Source organism: Cornus florida, unplaced genomic scaffold (genome assembly GCF_030987335.1).
Source record: "Cornus florida cultivar Cherokee Brave unplaced genomic scaffold, ASM3098733v1 CherokeeBrave_3.0.0_Hap2_Chr04, whole genome shotgun sequence".
In the NCBI taxonomy this organism is placed as follows: Eukaryota; Viridiplantae; Streptophyta; class Magnoliopsida; order Cornales; family Cornaceae; genus Cornus; species Cornus florida.
In genome coordinates, this window is record NW_026775574.1 from 93,943,051 (window position 1) to 93,966,495 (window position 23,445).

The 23,445-nt window shown below is 37.8% G+C and overlaps 1 protein-coding gene, 1 long non-coding RNA gene and 1 pseudogene across 2 annotated transcripts; all 3 read left to right on the plus strand.

The window, feature by feature from the left end:
• The first annotated feature begins 17,206 nt into the window (after positions 1–17,206).
• LOC132303991 (uncharacterized) lies at positions 17,207–20,293 on the plus strand. Its single transcript, XR_009481464.1, has 3 exons — positions 17,207–17,397; positions 18,351–18,398; positions 20,046–20,293. It is a non-coding gene; the product is annotated as an uncharacterized LOC132303991 (long non-coding RNA).
• Positions 20,294–20,338: 45 nt separating this feature from the next.
• LOC132303990 (amine oxidase [copper-containing] gamma 2-like) lies at positions 20,339–20,957 on the plus strand (annotated as a pseudogene).
• Positions 20,958–22,699: 1,742 nt separating this feature from the next.
• LOC132305379 (amine oxidase [copper-containing] gamma 1-like) lies at positions 22,700–23,248 on the plus strand. The gene is made up of 3 exons (XM_059803028.1): positions 22,700–22,756; positions 22,854–22,951; positions 23,038–23,248. Exons 1-3 carry the CDS (start codon positions 22,700–22,702, stop codon positions 23,246–23,248), a joined length of 366 nt encoding a protein of 121 aa, XP_059659011.1.
• Positions 23,249–23,445: the final 197 nt, after the last annotated feature.

A 23,445-nucleotide genomic window follows, 5' to 3' on the forward strand; every position in this document is an offset into this window, starting at 1 on the left:
TAGAACTTCAAAACTTTCTAAATATTCCGCTGCGTATGTCTCACACATATTGCAGCTTAAATCTCTGGATCAAAGCAGGATTTTACAAAGATGTAAGATGAAAAATTTTCAAATTAAAGAAGTAGTGTTTAATCTTGGAGAAGTTCATAAGCCCGGCTAAAAATAAAATTAAGTCTTGTGAAAATACCATGTGGAGAAAACAATATTTTAGAAAACACTTACAACACGGCAAGTGCCTGCATCAGGCCAATTACTGATAAACTTTCAACTATATATACATATATATACTGTATACATACATACACGTACAAGCTTTGAACTCTTAGGAAGTTAGGGTTTTGTACAAATAACATCAATTCCCAATTAAATAATGAATTCAAACAAAAAAAGGAGCAATGCTTGTGAAATTTACCTACAAGTGAACAAAAATGAAGATAACGGTGATGATCGTTGGCCTGCTTTGGCGAATCAGATATCGATTTGGCTCCCAAATCAAATAGCACAACCGAATATATGCTCAAATAGAGTGAGAAAAACTGCTAAGCCTAGGGTTCACAGTCTGATTTTGGGAGATCAAACATAAATCAAGCTCTCCATTGAAGAGCAATAAGCGACGATAGAAGAGCCAGAGTCGAGCTAGAGAGAGAGAGAGTGAGGAGCCATTGGAAATGAAAAATGAATAATGAATAATGAATAATAAATCTTCTCTCCTTTCGTGCCTTGGATTTAGATCGCGGTTTGATGTTTGGGACAAACAAACCATATTGGTCTGAGTATTTCACTGATATAAGACATCCTGGATTGGGTTTGCGAAATGGGAATGGCCCATGTTGCTGCTACAACAATCAGGTGAATAATGAATAATGAGAGAAAGTGAGGAGCTATTTGGACAAATGAGAAATGAATAATAAAAAATAAAAATAAAAAATGGGGCCATGCTGCACTTACTAAAAATGCTGTTAGAAGCATATCAATAGCAGCAATTTTTTATAATTACTATTATAGAGTTTGGCGCATGCACAACTGTGACCCTCAAGTCCAATATTTCACGTTCATCATCAGTGATCATCCCAATAAATAACCTAATGGGGAAAAAGATGAAATATATAAAGCAAGTTCATCCATTATTATTTTTTGATAGATACAAGTTCATCCATTATTACCCTCAAGGTCATTATCAACATCATCTGCTACAATCATAATTATCAAAATCTTCTTCTCATTTTCAATCACTTCAATCTTCCTGTTCTGTAATTTATTCAGTTTTCTTGTCCTATATGCATTCAAGTTCCTCGAGCCTATAAAATTGAACTTAATAGAATTCTCAAATTATAGAAATATATTGAACGTGTGCCACTTGGCATACTTTCATACTTGAATTAAAACAATTGTAATCATTCAAAAGGCACCAAAACAAGGGGTTAATCCATGTACATAGAGAGTTTAGACCAAAAGATGAAGACTATATACTTTAATCTCTTCCAAAGCTTTACCAAAAAAATCAATGAATATATGGTCTAATTGTGTTGACTCCAGATCTGTGGCTGCGGATTGGAGTCTTCCTTCTTCAGTGATCAAATAGTTCTTGCTTAGGTAGCTGTTCGGTGTGGGTTTGCTTTGGTTTCCCTCCCCTGCTCTGTTTGCTGTTGCGCTCATTCAAATTTTGTTGTAGCAACGGTCTAATTGTGTGGGTTAGGTTTGGGTTCTTGGGCGCTCTTCTTCGGCTTGCGCCTTTCGGCTTGTATGTTTGGGCTTTGGCCCCTCCTTTTTGTACCTCTAGCTTCTGCTTATATTACTTTGAATTACTGGAAAAAAAAAAAAAAAAACCTCCCCTAACAAAAAATACGAGGGAGATCAATTGCAATACTTAACTGTCCAGATAGGAGACTCAAATTCTTCGACATACTGAGTATTTTTGGTCTCCCCTAATTCTCTACCAGAGGCAACCAATTTTAACACACATTGCTAATTCTCTTCCCAACTCTATATCCTCTTGAGTTAGATAGAATATCCCATGCTGTTATAGGCATCATTCGATAAACTCTTAAAAAGGCAAGGAGAAGGTCCGCATACATCATGCCATCTGATGAATGGACTTGGATCCTCTAAGTTAAATCTCCTCCAAGTTATCCTAAGTTGAATTCTCTGGAGATTGACACGTGACATTTAAAATATATCTACTGCTTGTGTTAAATCACGTCAACTAATTTAAAAAAAGTTTGAAAATTGCACCGTTTTAAGATAAGAAAAATTTACCAAAGTTAAAAAAAATTCACCATACTTTAACAATATTAAAGTCGTTCTCTCTCCTCATATTTTCAGGAAAATTTTGCTCCCTCTCTCTCCTCTTGCTTATTCTCACGATTGGGGAAATATTTAAGCCTCTGTAATGGATTTTTCAGTTTAAATTTCAAAAAAGAGGGAAATTTTGTAATTTAGATTTCAGAAAAAGAGAGTGAATTAGAGCAATTTTGCAGTTTAAATTTCAAAAAAAGAGAGAAATTTTGCAATTTAGAGTTTAGAAAAAGAGAGTGAACCAGTTCTAAGCGCCAAAAATAGTGGGAAAGAACATTCATTTTTTGCGTGAAATGTAATGTTTCCAATTTTCGTTATTTTTCTTTTTCGGGTTTTCCATTGTTGTAAGGGCATTTTCGTTTTTTTCTCATTCTGCGTGTCGGACATCGTGGGGTGTGTCTGAGAGTCGGGTGGGACATTTCCTTGAGCTCAGGACTCTTGGAAATGCATCGGTTGTCATTTCGGTATTTTTATTTTTTATTTTTCGGGCCGAACGATCTCGGATGGGACCCACTACCAGGGTTGCTGCGTACGGGGATTTTAGTTGAGCCCATTTGTAACTCACGCATTTTATTTAAGGTGTTTTATATGGTATTTGTATGGTTGTGTGCATATATGTATAAGTTGTGGTAGAAAATTAAATGAAAAAGGTTTTTCATTAGTGGTGAGACCCACCACTAACACTTTATGTATGGCTTAGAGACCATTTTGGTCTCTCACTTTCTCTTTCCCCGTAACCCCTCTCTTCCTCTCACTTTTCTTCTCCTTTTCTCTTTCTTTTGATTTTGAACTTCAAAGCTTGATTACTTCCTCAATTCTTGGAAATTTTGGGTGCCGTTTGTGGTAAATTGAAGAGCTCAGCGAGATCTTTAAGTTGATGTAAACAATTGCAACTTTGGTGCATCCTAGGAATTTAAAAAATTAGGGCTTTGATTTGGAGTTTTGGGGGTTTTCATCTCCATTGAGGTAGGGGTCTCTAATAAATAATCTTCTTATGCTTTTGTGAATTATTTACTTATAAGTTGTTGAATTGCATACTTCTTAGTTTAAATTTTTGTAAGTTGCTTAAATGTATTACATGAAATTTGCGGCTATGTGTCAATTGACATGTTATGATTTAAGCATGCTTATGTGAAATGAAAATTGGTATTTTGTATGCTTATTATGTTAGACTAATGGGAAATGAAAGTATGAGTCATGTATTTCTAGTAAGTTTTAATTGAAAAACATGTGTAGAATTCTATAGATGAATTGATGATTTGAAGCATGAAGCATTCATGCATTCATTGGGGAGGAAAAAGGGGATGATGTTTTGAAATCATATGAAAGTGTTTTGGGAAAAATATTTTTCTAAAAATGTTTGCAAAAATTGGACGCCTAGGAGGCGCCTAGTGGTCCGAAATGTTGGTGTAGTCTAGAAGGGAGTGTGGTTGAGCTAATTAGGCCGGATGCGACCCCTTGGAGGTACCTTGTGGTTATGGATAGTTAGTCAACCCTTCCTTCATGACGCCTTGGAGGTGCCTTGGGTCGGATTACGCTAACGGTTTGAAAGTTGAAATAGATATGTTAGGATATGGCGAGCGACATTTGCGTGATATTGTACTTCATTAGAACATATGGTGTGTATGTGTTTGGATGACAATTGTTATATACTTCTTGTTGTAGTTGTATCCATGTACCCTTATGTTATGATCCCGTTTTCTTTCACCTATTCCTTACGTGGATTCACGGGGTCATAAGAAGTGTGTCTTAGACATCTCCTACTGAGCGTTTAGCTCACCTCATTATTTTAACATTTTCAGGTTCGGGAAAAGAAGTGGCAGGCGACAATCCACCCCAGCCTTAGTTTGGATTAGAAGAATGTATCTTTTTGTTACCTTTTGTATTAAGCCTCATTTTGTAAAGTGTTGACCCAAATGTATCATTTTGCAGCATGTGAAATATTTAGATTCATTTTGTATATGGCCATTGGGGAAATGTAATTATGTTTATTTACACTAAATCATTTAGTGTATTTTATGTAACGTGTTGTAAATTATGTTAACATTGTTGTTGTTGTTAATATATTAGATGTTAAAATGTATTTAAACATGTACGTGAGTGTAGTGGCGTGGGTGGTTGGTTATCAAATGTTGGTGTATTTTTTGTTTTCTTTGGACAGTGAGTAATTGAGTGTGGATAACCCAAACTAGTCGACATGAAATGCCATACATCGACTGAATGACCTGAACCAATCGACATGTAGCTTCCCACATGTCGACCAGTATCTTGGCAGTAAGTACTTCCACTGTACAAGTCCTTAACCAGTTGACGGATAGCCTTCCAAACGTCGACTGGTATCCTGGCAGTGAGTTTTTTTTTACTGTACACGTCCCAAACCAGTTGATGGGTAACTCCCCATATATCGACCGGTTCCTGTGTAGTAAACATTTGTGACTTATTTTCCCATTTTGCCTTTGACCACTCACTAAAATGTATTGTTACACATTATAAGGTCCAGTAAAATATAATAATTATATTTTAACCATGGGAATGACTATATTGTCCCGGACTCTATCTTATTTATTACGTGATACAAGTAAATGACTATTTTGCCCCTTTGAGTCTCAGACCATTAGAATTATAACAAATGACCATCTTGTCCTTGTTGGACTTTAATATACAAATTTAACGTGAAAGGACCATATTAACCTTGGATGATTTTAGGTAGGGTAAGGACCCATTTAATGATCCGAATCCAGTGGATTTGGGTTGTTACAAATTTGGTATCAGTGCGATGGTTCGAATACCATTTGGACGACGGGTAGAGGCCTACCTAGGGTTGCACGGGGAGTTAAGTTATTTGTTTACTTGCTTAGGCGATTGTATGCTTATATGCTTATGTGTTAAGGTGTTTAATCATTTAAAAGACATGTTTAATTGTTTAACTACTTATATAATTATGTGCTAAGTGCTTAACGTTGTTGTATATTATTGGCATGATCATGCTTATCATTGGTGGGATTTCTTTTCAGGGAGTATGGAAAGTGTTTAAGTGTTGTCATTTTTTGTCGAGTCAATTGTGTGAGGACTCTGTTCTTGTACACGTGTAAGTGTCATTGTTTTGATCCATTTTCTCATTTTATAGCGTCATGCCACCAAGAAGGGATCCCGGGGAAAATTCTAGCTCCAATCCCGTAGAAAGGGATCATGAGTTGAAGACGATATTTTGTTGCGTGATTTGGTCCCACCAAGAAGGGGACAAGCGAGGGAGACCGTTGATCCACCTTTTTAGATAAATGACGAACAGTTGCAGTTGGTCGTTTAGGCAGCTCTTTTCAAAGCATTTCGGCCGGCAAGAGCATCATCATCATAGTTTGTGCCACCACCACCACCACCACCACCTCTAAAGACAAATGAGTTAGATAATACTCTTTATCACATTGCCAAGTTCGTGAAGTTGATGCCAACCTTGTTTGAGGGCGGTCCAGATCCGCTTGTTGTGGATAGTTTCATGGATAGGGTGGAGAAGCATATCAACGCCATGAATTTGGCGACGGATAAGTTAAAGATTATATTAGCAACTTATAACTTTGTTGGGGATGTTGAGATTTTGTGGAAGACTGTTTCTCACACCCATAATTTGGACACCATGACATATGACACGTTCAAGAAGTTGTACTATGAAAAGTATTTTCCGACACCCAAGCGGATAGAGTTAAAGAAAAAGTTTGATGGGTTGATGCAAGGGAACATGATAGTCACTGAATATGAGAACAAGTTCACATCGCTTTTGAGGTTTGCACCGGGGATTGCCAATGATGAGGAAGGGAAAATAGAGAAGTTTTTTGATGGCCTCGATCTTACCATCAGGCCAATTATGGCCGCTTCAGAACTGATAGATTATGCGAAAGCAGTGCGAAAGGCCTTAGTGGTTGAAGCTGAAAGTAAGGATAGCAAAGCTATTAGAGAGTCCTATAAGCACTACAGGAGTATGGGTGCTTTCTCTGAGGCTCAATCAAGTAAGAAGCATAAGTATGAGCAGTCAGGGTTCAGGGGATAGCAGTCAGCCAGATCCACACCCACAGTTTCCGTGTCTATGGGGTCTTCTAAACCTAGTGTCACTTGTTTTAGATGCGGACAGCCGGGACATTACAAGTCCCAATATACACAGGCTCAGGTAGCTCAAGTGATTTGTTTCAAGTATGGGCAGTCAGGGCACCACAAGTCTCAGTGTACTCAGATTCAAATGGCGTCTGGTGGATGTTTCAAGTGTGGCCAGCAGGGTCATAGGGTGAAAGATTGTCCACAGCGGGGCAGTGGTTTGGGCAGAGGTGGAGGTTCACAGCAGAGGCAGATGCAGTCTGCCACAGTTCAGTCAGGGTTTCGACCGCCACCACCACCTCAGCCAGCCATGTCATCTCAGAGTTCTCGACAGGGCAGAGGAGCTTCCTCGAGTGTACCTACCCAACAGTTCGGTTATCAGATAGGTGGTTCCCAAGGTCAGAGGACTCAGGGTCGTGTGTTTGCACTCACTCCAAATGAGCCATCATCCAGTCTTTCAGTTGTTAGGGGTATATTTCTTATGTCCCATTCTTGGGCTCGGGTGTTGTTTGATTCTGGTGCTTCTTGTTCATTTATAACTTCATCATTTGCACGGGCATTGGGTTTAGAGGTCAGTCAGTTAGATAGACCGCTTTGTGTTGATACACCTATCGGGGGTTCAGTTACTCTTAGTAGAGTTTGAAGGGGTTGTTCCAGCACGATTACCGGGCGTGTTCTTGAGTTTAATCTCATTCTTAGGATGGATTAGTTGTCATCTTTTTGAGCCGTTATTGATTGTTTTAGGGGCAGAATGTCAGTGTGTACCCCAGATGGGGATTGTTCCTGTTTTATGGGAGATCGGTGTGATCCCCTCACTCATTTATTATATGGTGTTAGGGGTCGGGATCGGTAGACGTTCTTCTTGGCTAGCCTTTTCGCCGATGATGATGTTGAGTTTTGTGAGGTTGATTATCTGGAGGTTGTGCGTGAATTTTTGGATGTGTTTTCGGAGGACTTGACAGAGTTGCCTCTACACCGAGAGGTGGAGTTTGCTATTGATTTGATGCTTGGTACCGCACCAATCTTTATGGCACCGTATTATATGGCACCAATTGAATTGGAAGAATTGAAGAAATAACTTAATAATTTGAGGGTGAAAGGTTTCATCCGACCGAGTGTGTCACCGTGGGGTGCACCGGTCTTGTTCGCTAAGAAGAAGGATGGTTCTTTGAGGTTGTGTATTGATTACCGGAAGTTGAATCATGCCACCATCAAGAACAAGTATCCTTTGCCAAGGATAGATGATTTATTTGATCAGTTAAGAGGAGCCAGTTGTTTTTCAAAGATTAACTTGAGATCTGGCTATTATCAATTGCGAGTAAGGGATGAGGATATCCTGAAAACAGCGTTCCGTATGCGGTATGGACATTACGAGTTCCTTGTTATACAATTTGGCTTGACTAATGCACCAGCGGCATTTATGGACTTAATGAACCATGTCTTCCACGATTACTTGGACCAGTTTGTGGTAGTTTTCGTGGATGACATCCTTATGTATTCACGAACTCGGGAGGAGCATGAGGTCCATTTGAGTACTGTATTGTAGATTTTGCGGGAGTATCGTTTATACGCCAAATATGAGAAGTGTGAATTTTGGCTGCAAGAGGTAAAGTTTTTGGGGCATGTTGTCTCAGAATGTGGACTAGCAGTTGATCCATCAAAGATTGAAACGGTTCTAAATTGGGAGCAACCCAAAAATATCTTTGAGATCTGGAATTTCCTTAGTTTAGCGGGATATTATTAAAGATTTGATACCTGAACGTGGCTTAGGTTATGTGATCTATTGTGACGCCTCACGTGATCTTTTGGGTTGTGTACTGGTGTAGCATGGTAGAGTAGTAGCTTATGGGTCTCGATAGTTGAAAGCTCACGAGCTTAACTACCTTACTCATGACCTGGAGTTAGCGGCAATCGTCTTTTCTTTGAAGTGTTGGAGACATTATTTGTGTGGTGAGAGATTTGAGGTGTTCTCAGACCACAAGAGTCTCAAGTACCTTTTCTCCCAAAAGGACTTGAACAACAGACAAAGGCGATGGGTTGAGTTCTTAGAAGACTACAATTTTGACTTGCAGTATCATCCGGGTAAGGCAAATGTGGTAGCTAATGTCTTAAGTCGGAAATCTCATGAGACTTTGGCCGGTTTGGCCATTTAGAAATGGAAGATGCTTGAAGATCTGGCAGAGATAGGATTGTAGTGTTTTGATGATAATGTTTGCAGTGAGTCAGCATTCTTGTTTAGTCTTGTGGCTCAACCCACTCTTATCAAACGAGTGATTGAGTCACAGAGACAGGATTCCGATTTAGATGTTATTCGTACTTTGATCTTGAGTGGTGAGACAGTGAAAGATTGGACCTTACATGCAGATGGAGGCCTACGGTTCAGAGGTTTGCTGGTCGTTCCCACAGTTTGCCGTGAGGACGTCTTACAGGAGTTCCATACTTCTTGTTTTGCAGTTCATCCAAGTGGTATCAAGATGTATCACAATTTGAGAAGACAGTATTAATGGAGTGGGATGAAGAAATATGTTGCACAGTTTGTGGCCAAATACCTTACCTGTCAGTAGGTGAAGGCCGAACACCAAAGACCAGCTGGTTTATTACAGCCATTGCCGGTAGTGCAGTGGAAATTGGAGGAGATTGCAATGTTTTTGTGACAGGTCTTCCTAAGTCACGGAGGGGAAATGAAGCCGTATAGGTAATTATTGACAGATTGACCAAGACGGCTCACTTTTTGCCTATTAAAGCAACAGATGATGCGGAGGCACTTGGTGCACTTTATGTGAAAGAGATTGTGAGATTGCATAGAGTTCCAATGGCTATTGCGTTGGATAGGGAGGCCTAGTTCACCTCAAAGTTCTAGAAAGAACTTCAAGCAGTGTTTAGTTTATCATTGTACTTCAGTACGGCATTCCATCAGCAGACGAACGGCCTGTTGGAGCGTACTATCCAGATCTTGGAGGATACGCTTCGGGCCTGTGTTTTTGATTTGGGAGGTAGTTAAAAGGATCACCTTCCATTCATTGAGTTTGCCTACAACAACAGTTATCAGGCGAGCATTCAGATGGCTCTATTTGAAGTGTTGTATTACAGGCCTTGGAGGTCTCCTATTTTTTGGACTGAGGTGGGCGAGTGTGATGCCCCTCGGATTTGAGACATGGGTTGTTCAGGCCAGGCCCAAACCCGAAGGAAATATCAAACAATCAATATTTAATTCAAACACAGAATACAAAATTTAAAGAATAAGAAATAAATAATAATAGCTGAAAAGAACTCTAATTGAAAATCCTCAAAATAATGTTATAAATATCCAACCTCCAAAACCTCCAATTAATTAACAACTCGGGAATCCATCTAGTGGACCCCTAATAAAAATCTCAACTGTAAAATGAAATAACTGAACTAAAATCCAAAGCTAATAAGTAAGTAGTCCTACGTAGTCGGTGGAATAGAAATCTGTATCTGCTCTGCACGACCAAGCTCTAACCCTGGAACTGACGAGCACCTAAAAATAATAAAAGAGTGGGTCAGGTCCACATGCAAGTCTTGATCTACTACGATCCAAACAAGAATCCGATACGCAGATACATCTTAGATAGGCTCAACAATATCTAGAGTAGTCCATATATGTATATATTACACACTATAGGACGCTACAAATCGCACATTATGTGGTCATGTGTACCTAGACCTACCAGGGAATAGCAACTACTGTCCAGCTATCCATCCTAGGCGATATACGCACCCTAATCATGGTCATGAGACTCAAGCTCATACCATAGCATCATAACATAAATATATAAAGTCTGTGTTCTCCTAATATAGAATATCATCCATCTGATATAGTGGCGTGATATCGGTATAACAATTCATCCCAGAAATCCAATTATGCCATTAAGTTATTTACTGACTTGACACTAATAGAAGTCGGACTTAACTTTTATTGTTAATCTGAACCTCAATCCAGATTAGGTAGGCTGAGTGTCTGAACCAATCCATACCTAGTATGCCACCGTCCCATATCGGTGCATACCATCCTCCAATTAACATAGTTGACAAGAATAGTATAATTATCTATCAACCACATTCCAAAATAATCGAAATTATAGTTTAACATGTGTGTCACTAAACCATGTCTCCACTAAAAAATTCAGAATTCAAGTTTTCAGTCCATTAAATTAGTAAAACAGGTTTATGCAATTCACTTCTCCAAACAGTACCATAACTGGTGCATTTATGTACAGATTTAAGCCTCAGTTTATTCCAACTAAGCATACACATTATTGAATAAAAATATGCTTAAAACACAGCTGTAAAACATGCTTCAAAACTTAAGATCATGCAAAGGCATCAAATCTCCTCCAAACAGTGTCGTAACAGATGAGATATATAACATATTTAATTATCAGTTAATCCCAACCAAGCATACATATAATTAAATAACAGAATGCTTATAACTCAGCTACAAAACATGATTCAAAACTTAAGATCATGCAGAGGCATCAAATTTCTAAAACAGTTTGCATTTCAAGTCAGTTGCTAAATCTTCCACATACAGAGCTTTGTTTAACCTTATGTTAATTCTGTTCTCAATCCCTAAATGTAAGCTTGCTTCCCAATCTTTTTATAAGTCTTAAAAAATGTATTAAATCACCCAGAAGCCTTTAAACAATTTTAGAAACCTCAGTCTCAGCCAAACAGAACATTAAAAACTCAGTTCTACGCAATACCAAGAGAAGGAGAAGGCTCTGAAACTCAGAGAGCCTTCTCTATTCAAGGAGAGCCGGCTCCCCTTCTTTGGGAGCCAGCTCTAGATGGTTGAGAGCCAGCTCTTGTGTTTTGGGAGCAGGCTCCCTCCCTTTTTGGAGCCTGCTCTCACCCCTAAGAGCCGTGGCTGTGTCTGCGTGTGTTTTCTCCGACTCCGGTGATTTCCAGTCTTTAAATTCAGTTCTATTACATGTTTTAAGGTCCTATCCTCATCCCAAATTGATCACAAGATAGAGTTATGCTTCCAGAGCTGCAGAGGAGGTCTTGGAGCTTGAGGCTTTGATAATTTAATGAGGAAAATTCATTTTCAATGTAGGGGTCTCTAATTCCCATTTTTCTTGCACCTTTGTGAATTATCTACTATAATCCATGTTAAATATGTTTAATTTGAGTTGATTGTTTTTTTTAAATTGATTTACTTGGGTATGTGAAGCATGTTATTGGGTGTATTGTTGAATTGGCTAGAAATGATATATGGAAGCTTAGGGAAATTTCCTTAGAATTACTTGTCATGCTTCATTATTAATTTCTTTATGTTATTGTGTTGACAAAGTTGCTAAAAATGATACATGGAAGCTTATGGAAATATTCTAAGAATTATTGTGGAGTATACTTAATATGTTAATTTTTCCATGCCTATGATGCTTAATAATTTATTAAAAATTTTATGTGACAGTATGTTAATTGTGTGATAATAATTCTCTCCATTTCCATAGTATTAAAAAGACAAGTGATATGCATTCATAGCATGGGCATAAAAAAGGGTACAAAGATTTGATAAGAATGAAAAAAAAAAATGGATTTTTTTTGGAGAGAATTTGATGAAACGGTTTTGAGAAAACCCGGCCGCCTAACAGTTGCTTAGGGACCGTGGCGTTAGTGAGGCCTAGAGGGGACTAGGGAGTTTGCCCTAGTGTGGTTAAGTTACCTGGGTCCCAAATGACGCCATGGAGTTACCATGGGTCAGGGACAATGGCCAATCCTCCTCTCGTGCCGCCATGGAGTTGCCATGGGACTGGTTCACTAACGGTTTGAAAATGATGATGGGAATGGTTTTGGAAAATGGGGACTGACATGCATGACATTGCATTCATGGCACGACATTCTTTTGTTTTGGACTTGAAAATGTATATTGTATTTTTTTTCGGCTTTGTATGACCCTGTTCCCTATTGTCCTTTTCATTGTTTGGATTCACGGGGCTGCAAGAGGTGGGTCTTAGGTGCTACCTACTAAGCAATTTGCTCACCCCATTACATTTAACATTTTTCAAGACACGGATGGCAAGTGGCGGACGACGCTCCTCCACAAGGTTTGATGTGTTAGTAAACTGTTTTGACATACTTTGTAGCTATAATCACATTTTATTATTTATTTATTAATTATTACTTATTTTTTTATAAATCCAGAATGACACGTATAATATGTGTTGATGTAGGAAAGAATGGTGTTGTCTCTAGTTGACCATGGGTTCGGTTAAAGACTAGGCTAACGGTTCGGACCTACGGGTTCGGGTCGTTACAAATTTGGTATCAGAGCTTTAGGTTCGAATACCTTTTGGACTACGGGTAGTTGCTTACCTAGAAGGGGTAGAGAGTTGACTTGCATCGTTTATGTGCCTATGTGTTAAAGTGCTTAACTGTTTAAGAAGCATGCTTACTTGTTACCTGTTTAAATGTTTATTGTTTTGAAAGGTATGCCTATTTGCTAAGTGCATACGTGTTTAAATTGTGGTACATGTAAATAAAGTGTTTATGTTAATTGCAAACATGCCATATATAATGGGGCGGAAAGTATGAGACATATGATGGTGGCAAGAAGTAAGCACGGTCAGTGCAATTTTCTTTTATGTTAATGTGACAAGTAATGAGCATCGTATGGTGGTTTTATCCATTTTGTATACATGCATATCTATATTTTTATGTGTTTATGCGGTCGAGCATAGGATGGTTGTGTAAGTTTTGACTTGAGTAGGCAAGGAGCTCGGTTGCTCCAGGGTTTGGGTACCGGTTCTTGTCGAACTAATGGCATGGGCTTCTAGCTCGTGGATTGAGCTATTTGGCATATAGTCATCCTGATCTTCTTAGTTGTATTTTGTGCGGTGCTTGGAGCATGACTTTTGAGTGGATTCATATTTCTTGGCAAGGTGCCCTTGTTGTGTGTGAGTTTCATGTATTGGTGTATGTTTTGGTGATCGTGGAGGTCAAGTGTGTGGGTGAGCGTTTCAGTATAACCATAGGAGGTTGGTGTTAGTGACTTGGGTCACGGTTTGGTGCGGAGGTTCTTAACGAATCGGACGTAGTAGGTGTGATAGAGATTGTTTAAGTCACAAATGTAGTCTATGAGTTGTAGATATGAATCCTTTGGTAAGGTTTAGGGGGCATGTTGGTTCTAGTTGTCATAGAGACTGGTTTGTCGAGGGGTGATCCTCGTATCGGAGAACTACATGAGTGTGTACTATGGGTAATTGACTCTCGGTGAGTCGATTGCGTGGCTCGGTCGATGAGCGAAGTTCTGGGTTGGTACGGCTATCTAGAGAGTCTCGATGTGGTGTATAGTGGTTAGTTTTAGTTGTGTATAGCAGTATTGCACTATAAGGCAAGTAGTATGGGGTCATTGGAGTGCTTGATTGTTTATGGATGAAGTGATAGCCGGTGAGTATGGTGTTATCAAATGAATTATGTTTTAGAATTCAAAAGCTATGGATTCGGGTTGTATTTCAATTGTGTCTGACGTATCAGGAGATAGTGCTCGGTGTTTGAAGATCCGGAAAGGTAGACTGATAATAAGAATAAGTGGAATGAGGTTGATCTTGTAGGCTTAGTTGATACGCCATTTGATTTTGTCGGGTTCAATAGTGTTCTAAGGAACAGTGATGAAGGGAGGTAATGGCGTTGAACTTAGAGTATGAGGTTTTTTTATTTAGACACGTAGACTGCCTTAGAACAAATAGAATAAGTTGTTAGTTAAACGTTAATGATTGATGGTATCATTGATGGTGTTCAGGTGATAGTTGGGTGTTGAGCATTCTGGGCTTTATGCTCATTTTTATTTTGAGGATTTATCGGTATGGTATTGTTGTATTGAGGTTCTTTTCTAGTGGTATGCAGTGATTGTTGTGGGGAGTATCAAGAGTAATGTTTGTTCTTTTGTTACGATGATGTTATCACAAAGATATTCAAGGAAAAATCCTTTAGTAGTGGCTTGATGGTCCGGTGGGATGATAGGATAGAACTGTGGTTAGAATGAGTTGTAGTATTAGTGTTATGGTGTTGTAGTGTGATACTTAGTGCTGATGAGCAGAATGGTTTAAGGTATGATCCAAATATGGTTTGGAAATTACGAGTTGTTTGTTGTGTGTTGTCAGGTAGGTGATGGATTGTGCTTCAATTGAGGCGATTATGGATGGTGTGGTCATTAGAGTCAGTGAGGACGATGTTGCCAGATAGGCACCCTTTTCTTTTGACGAGTCAGTGGGTCATTGTGATGGAGGTCATGGGTCTTGTGTGCACGATGATCGAGGCAATTTTACCTTCAAAGGGTAGGGGTGGAACAGGTGATCAGGTGTCATTGTATTTCATAGAGTTTCTCATTGGGAGATTATTGGGTAGGATGGGACGCGGTGTCTAATGTACAGTGATGGTTCCTAGTGTTAGTATGTTGAGGGCGTTGGTGCTTTTATCTGATTGGTTTCGGTTAGCATAGTGTTGCGGAGAAGTGTGTGCGAGGTTTCTGTGTTAATTGTGTAGGACGGTCCGTTAATAGCGAGGTCACTTAGATTGGTGTTCATAGTCTCGTATGTGTTTCCAAGTTGGTTCTTGTCCTGTGTATAAGGAGTTCATTTCATCTCTGGAGAGATTGGGTGTCTATGGTTGGACGAACGATGAGTAGCGTGTGACAGATTGTCGGGTGCATTCAGATGTGAGTCATTAGTCTCTTGTGAAAGCGGGGTTCGTTACTCTTTTCGTTTGTTTTAGTCCTGGTAAGGATGTCGTTTGTCGTAAGTCTTGCTCTTCGTTTAGGAGTTATGCGCGTCCGTGGGTGAACAGACCTGTGTGTGGTTTGTTATGTTGTTAGGGTTTAACGGTAGATGCTCTAGTTAAAAGGGGTCGACTCACTCCCTCGGAGGGAGGTGGAGTCTTGGGTTTCTGTTTCGCCCGTTTAGAGTATGGTTTTGATCGGTGGTGTGTGAGACGCGAGCTGTCGAATAGGGATTATATGGGTGGTGGCGGCAAAGAATTTGTCATGAATGAAAGTTTAAGGATGGTTAGGTAATGTGATGTGAATCATGTCTCGGGTGTTTCTATAGATTTGACCAGTATCTTGAGGACAAGTGTTAGTATTGTTTGGGTGTTATGTAGCTAGAAAGTGAATATGATTCTATTGAGGAATAATATGAATGATTGACTTGGTTTTGAGGTTTCAGACATGAGACAGTCGTATTGTGTGTTCTGAGGAAGTAGGAATTGAACCGAATGATGTTATGGAGTCGTCGACCTGGGATCGGTGTTCAGAAAAGATCAGAGATCCTTATACTGGTTGATTATGACGTTTGGTGTCGCTTTTAGTTTGTTATGATTGTGTGATTAAGGCATGATTGAGATTCTTAGAGCTGTTATATGATTGTATATTTATTGAGGTTGTGTATAGTAATGGATGGATAGTGAGTGGATCTTATAGTTGTTTTATGAATTGTGTAGGTTTGTGTTTGAGGTTTAGACCTGAGGACAGGAACGACGTTTGTGTTGAGATTGGAATGATGATGAGAATGGCCTGGCCAACCATTTCTCCTGAGTCAGTCCATCTTTAGCACGATGTCGGGTCAAAGGTCAATGATTATTTTGAAGTGTCACGAATAGTGAGAGCACGGTATTGCGGGTTATGTTGGCATGACAATGTGGATTCAGGTGGTTTGTCTCGGGTGACGAGGTGTATTAGGTAGGACCAAGTATCCAATAAAAAGTTGTGGTTCGACCATTTGATTATCGAATATCTCATTTTGAGGATTTAGGTCCTGGGTACAGGACAATACGTTTTATTATTTTAGTGACTCATGATTATGTAGTCGTTGTGGAATTTGTTGTTTAGCCATATTGAAGCTGTTTAGCATGATGATTGTCGTATAGTGCGACTGGTAGTCGCTGGTGCGGTTATGCGACGGTGTAGCTGTGCAGTAGATAACGAGTGCTTGGTTTGACAGGGATGTGTAGTTTTGAATTTGAGCTTGATTGTGCAACGGACAGGATTTCTTGTCTGGGGTTTTGTGTATCATTTAAGGGATAAGTTAGAATTAGGTGTTTTCGGATATGCGAAGACTGTTGGATTTGAATTCAGGGACGAAATTCTTTTTAAGTGGTGGAGATTGTGACAATCCGAATTTTTAAGATTTAATCTATTTCAGTATATATATATTTTTTAGTATCATATTTAATTTGATTAATTATAATTGAAGACTTATCCATTGGAGTTTTTTAATTGGTGACAGTTTATATTTTGTTGTTGCATATATAGTATTATCTGTTGAAGGATGAGGCACCTGGCAGCCGAGATTTGAGAAGGAATGAAAGCAAAGATGGAAATGTGATGGTATTTTCGTGGGGCCCATTAGAGGAGAAATGGTTGATTTGTTTTTTGTTACCTTGGTATGTATATGATATATATATATGTATGTTGTCTGCCGAAATGAGAAGCCAGCGTGGAAAAAGAAGAAAGAAATGAGATATTGATAAGGTAAGGTTTTGTTTGATTTGTTGCATATATATATATATCAAATATGCAATCTGATGGAAGATAGAGATGTAAATGAGCAGGTACGAAATTGAAGATAGAAAAATGAAATTGTGATTGATTAGTAATGCTAGTGGCGGGACCCACTTGGAGGATTGCTTGGGCATGATTTTCTTGACTTTGGCTTTGTGTAGGTGAGTTTATAAGGTTCACATGAATGAAGAGAAAAGTTGATATTTTGAAATTGTAATGATACTGTTCACGTGGGCTTGTTTGGTGAGCAGCAGTATTTTGATATTTGTGTCGGTGCTTTTTCCTCTATATATGTATCTTCTTGTGACTTCGTTGTAAAGGCAGAAGATAGAAAAAAATTAGAGAGTTTGCAAATAAAGTGATACAGAGAGAGAGAAAGAGACAGAAAGAGTATGAGGAAAGCAGAGAGACGAGAATTACAGAGAGGTTCTAGAGCTGTAGAGGAGGTCTTGGAGCTTGAGGCTTTGATGATTTAATGAGGAAAATTCCTTTTCAGTGTAGGGGTCTCTAATTCCCATTTTTCTTGCACCTTTGTGAATTTTTTACTATAATCCATGTTAAGTATGTTTAATTTGAGTTGATTGTTTTTTTTAAAATTGATTTACTTGGGTATGTGGAGCATGTTATTGGGTGTATTATTGAATTGGCTAGAAATGATATATGGAAGCTTAGGGAAATTTCCTTAGAATTACTTGTCATGCTTCATTATTAATTTCTTTATGTTATTGTGTTGACAAAGTTGCTAAAAATGATACATGGAAGCTTATGGAAATATTCTAAGAATTATTGTGGAGTATGCTTAATATGTTAATTTTTCCATGCCTATGATGCTTAATAATTTATTGGAAATTTTATGTGGCAGTATGTTAATTGTGTGATAATAATTCTCTCTATTTCCATAGTATTAAAAAGATAGGTGATATGCATTCATAGCATGGGCATGAAAAAGGGTACAAAGATTTGATAAGAATGAAAACAAAGGATTTTTTTTTTAGAGAATTTGATGAAAAGATTTTGAAAAAACCCGGCCGCTTAGGAGTTGCCTAGGGACCGCGGCGTTAGTGAGGCCTAGAGGGGACTAGGGAGTTTGCCCTAGTGTGGTTGAGTTACCTAGGTCATGACGCCATGGATTTGCCATGGGTCAGGGACAGTGACCAATCCTCCGCTCGTGCAGTCATGGAGTTGCCATGGGACGGGTTCACTAACGGTTTGGAAATGATGATGGGAATGGTTTTGGAAAATAGGGAGTGACATACATGACATTGCATTCATGGCACGACATTCTTTTATTTTGGACTTAAAAATGTATATTGTATTTTTTTCCGGCTTTGTATGACCCCGTTCCCTATTGTCCTATTCATTGTTTAGATTCACGGAGCTGCAAGAGTTAGGTCTTAGGCGCTACCTACTGAGCAGTTTGCTTACCCCATTACATTTAACATTTTTTCAGGATACGGATGGCAAGTGACGGACGACGCTCCTCCACAGGGTTTGATGGGTTAGTAAACCGTTGTGGCATACTTTGTAGCTATAATCACATTTTATTATTTATTTATTATTACTTATTTTTTTATAAATCCAGAATGACACGTATAATATGTGTTGACGTAGGAAAGAATGGTGTTGTCTCTAATTGACCACGGGTTCGGTTAAGGACTCGACTAACGGTTCGGACCTACGGGTTCGGGTCGTTACAGATTAGCACTGTCAGCTACCACAACGTCCTACATATTACTGTATCTCACATCGCCTGGGTTAAGGATTTATGAATTTGGTTTTGTGTTTATTGGTGCTTTCGGGTATACGGACTGTTAGATCTGAATTTCGAGGACAAAATTCTTTTTAAGTGGTGGAGATTGTGATAACCCGGATTTTTATGATTTTAAATTTATTTTTATTTCATAATTTTTAATTATTAGAGATTGATTATTTAATTTTGGAGACTTGCAATTTAGCTTATTTTATTTTTTTTATTTTATTTTTATGTTACATATTTTATATATGTATGTTTGTGTAACATTTGATGGTGGCAGCAAGCAAGGTACCAGCGAAATAAAAGATAAAAAGGAAATAGAAATGGGTATTTGCGGGACCCATAAATGAGATATTTATTGGTTTAATTTTATTGCATTATATATATATATATATATATATATATATATATATATATATTTTTGTTGTCTAAATGAAGGAAGTGAGATCAGCCTAAATGAGGAGAAAAGGGAAATGTAATGGTGATAGTATTTGTGGGGTCCGCCTAATGATGTAAATGAATTTTTATTTTTGTTTTGTTTTATATATATATACATACATACATATATATATATATATATATTTAATTTGATGATGGAGAAGGAAAGAGAGCAGTGGCGGCAAAATTGGTAAAAGAAGAAGAAAAAGAAGGAAAGAAGAGAAGTAATGGGGCGGGGCCCACTGAAGACCTTTTGGTCCAATTTTCTTTTGATTTGGTTTTGTTCACATGGACCGATTTGTTGTGATAATAATGAAGATAGAGATGAGAAAGTGATCTGAGAAAGGACAATTGTGATGACTTTTGGTAGGGTCCATTAGGAGAGTTGTGGTTAAAATTCATTTGGGTTGGATGGCTGTTCACGTGGGTTAGAGTGTGATATTGTATTGACAAAAATGATATAGTTTTGGCAGACCATTTTTTTTTTTACTTAGGCTACTTTATGCACGTGGGTTTTGAGCTGAAGGTGGGATTGTATCGGTACAATTTGTCTATAAATTTGGTGCTTGTGACTTGGTGGGTATATAGAACAGAAGAGAAAATTAGAGAGTTTGTAGATAGAGTGAGCTGTGAGCTGAGAGAAAAATAGAGAGTTTGAGGAGTACATGGAGAGACGAAAGTTGCAGAGAGAAGCCCAGGTTGCAGAGGTGGCTGGAGCTTGAGGAGTTAATGATCCAGTGAGGAAATTCTTTTTCAGTGTAGGGTTCTCTATACCTTGAATAGCTTGGAGTGGTTTTGCTTCAATAGTTTTGATTAAATGTTTTAATTAAATGCATTTGTATTTTGCTTATATACTCATATGACTGTATATTTTGTGAAGTTGTTTTATTAAACCTCCATGAAATTCTTGTTATGGTTTTTCTTACTGGGACTTTTTGTCTTACCACCCTTTAGTTTCAGGTACTGGTGATGAACGGGGATTGCTAGATACGGGCTTAGGGTAAAGAGTCCGCGTTGCAAGATTTATTTATTTATTTAGAGAATTTTGTATATTTTTGAGGAAATTGATTTTGTATAAAAGAGGACATTTTTTTATGATCCTGGATGTATTTTGATGTATTTAGACTTGTATAAATTGAGGATTTTATTGGGGATTTTTGGGTCGTGACGTAATACTAGAGTCGTACATATATTTCTCATCATATATGATGTTTAACTTATACATGCATTGTTCAAAATAGGTTGGGCTATCTAGAATGCTAATGGTGAAAGGGACGTACTTCTTATGAGAATGTGAATCAAGTGCCAAATGAATATGAGATGACTGGTCCATTAGTGTCTAAGAATGTCATTGGTGTGGTTCATGACCACTACATCACCTTCCACCTTGACATGGACATTGATGGCTCTGATAATTCATTTGCTAAGGTCAATCTTGTGAAGGAAGAGACTGTACCAGGCCAATCACCCAAAAAGAGTTACTTGAAAGCTAAGAGAAGTGTGGCTAAGACAGAGGATGATGCCCGGATGAAGGTTAAGCTCTATGATCTATCTGAATTTCATGTTAATCCCTCGAGGAGGTCAAGGTTGGGAAATCCGACAGGGTACAAGGTTGTCCCTGGCGCAACTACTGCTAGCTTGCTTGATCTCCAAGATCCACCTCAGTTAAGAAGTGCTTTCACTAACAATCAGTTACCATTTGTAACGATGTCACTACCTATTTATTTACCGTTATGAATTAGGATCCTATATTGTTACAACACGGTGTCATTGTTGGGATATGTGTGCCCTAACATATCAAATTCTTATTTTGGATTGTAAAAGTCATGATTCCTTATCTGAATATTATTATTAAAACATTATACAATTGGTGAATGAAATGTATTATTTTTCGATTCATTATGGAATTGATTGTGTCCACTTGATTACAAGATATATTTATATATGTATGTAATGGCAATTAATACTAAGTTATAAATTAGTAATCATAAATGGTTCAAAGTCGGTAATTATGGATGGACATTTAATTTGTTAAGACTTGAACCGAGTCCACGATAGATTGAGATATATTGTGAGAGCTGTCGTATGCAATTGCTCTCTATCACAGTCATGGCTTTTGACTTTCAAGTATGAGAGAAGTATAGACTCTTTTATTAATTAATAATTACTTTGTTTTGTTCGGCAGATACCTTGGGATCCTTAGATTGGCACTTTGGGTAGTTATGTAATTAATAGTTAGAGGTCTATATTCTCAATATTTGCATCAGTGCTTTTTGTATTTATTTTGTTTTGATTATGGTTGATCACAAATTAAATTCGAAGGCCTTCGTATGTTTTAGATAAATGTTTTCTATATATATTTATTTAGTAAATTATTATTTTTGTCAAATAAATATTTTTTTGTGATCGAGCCAAAAATAATCAAAGGTAACAAAATAATTATATTAATTATGTTATCGGATTGATGGTTTTAATTATCAGATAAATAATTATGCATAGAGGGATCAAAGTGCAACATTGACTTAGAGGTTATTTACCATTTAATTGGAGTGCAATTAATTTCTTTTAGTAAGGTAAAAATTAATTTATGAATTAATTGAATTGGGTCCATGGTTTAATGGACCGGACCAATTATTAATTTATAAGAGCCAAGAAAATAGTAAGCCCAAAAAGATTCTCACCAATAGCCTAAGTTGATATTGGAGTCCTGTTAGAATTGAGAAAGTTGAATTAGAGATGGAGAATGACTTAATGTTTCCTTTTCTTATATTTATTTATTTAATTTTTTGCCTATATATACATGGGTCCATGTATATTTTAGGTGTGACTTTGAGAATAAGAAAAAGGAATACACTTTCTCTCTCTAGATTTTAAGGTTTGTTTTCTCTTCTAAAGGAGGCTACCACAAGCCTTGATTCCAAGGTCATTCATCAAGGCATATTCGTGATTCCTAAAGGGAAGATCATAATCAAGAAGAAGAAGAAATGATCTTGCTAAAGGGATCTACAATAAGTGAGAACACTTACTTTAGAGGAAAGATTAAAAAGTTTACTTAGACCTTTGATGTAAGTATTCAATCTGTTTATTGAATGATACATCATCTTTTATTTATTTTTGCATAAAACTTATCTCTATGTGATGAATCAAGATCCATGATTACAAATCCCTCAAAAATTTTTAAAAATTGCACGTTTCCCAACAATTGTAATGTGTGAGCCGTCAACTATAGTAAGTACAACATTCGTGCTGTACTACAGAGGATCCGAACTCCATAATGTAATCTTCACATGACGTTATTATATAGTTGTATCAAGCCTAGTTCTAAAATGGCTCACAACTTCACTAAACACAGTTAATTGGTACAAAATTTAAACTTTTAGGCCTGTCCACTGCAGTACAACACGCATGCTATACTACAGAGGATCCAGACTCTATTATGTAATCTCCAAATGATGCATTATTACAGTTGGCTCAAGCCTAGGTCTAATATGGCACACAACTTCACAAAACACAATTAATTCATACAAAATTCAAATTTTTAGAATAATAGGTTGTTAACACGATATTTGAGTCGAAGGGCACAATCCCAAGTCATACAATTCTTCTAAATGAGTGTCACTCTCACATTCTATGCACGCTCCAACTCTCATGCTCCGTGTGGCTTAGTATAGTCTACACCTCCCTCCTACTATTCATAATGCTTATTGATTTGATTTCAAACTGTCTTCAATATTTGCTTAATTTTCTTCTTGATGATGACAGATATGGGTGACTCCGTATAACCGGAGTGAATATTGGGCTGGTGGGCTTTTGACATACCAGAGCAAGGGAAAAGATACACTTGCAGTATGGTCTGAGAGGTACAAAATTCAGAAACCTAATGTAACTTTTAATCAAATGCAGCATTACTGAATATGTTCATTTTTGTAAACATAATGACAAACAGGAATCGTCCAATTGAGAACAAGGACATTGTGTTATGGTACACAATGGGATTCCATCACATACCATGCCAGGAGGACTACCCTATAATGCCAACAGTTTCATCAAGCTTCGATCTGAAGCCGGTTAATTTCTTCGAAAGCAATCCAATCCTTCGCACCATGCCCAACTTCGAGAAGGACCTGCCTGTTTGCAGGCCTGATAGTTCATATTGATCAACTCTCCCTTCATGTATTTTATCAACTTATACTAAATCTATGCTTATACAAGCATGAATATATCTAGTGCAAGCTCTCCTCCCCTTTGGGGATGTCGATTGTTCTATCCCCGGTGGGCTAAAAAATCATAGTCGGCGAGTGTATTTGCTTGAACTTCTGAATATATATATATGTATATATATATATGCCTAAAT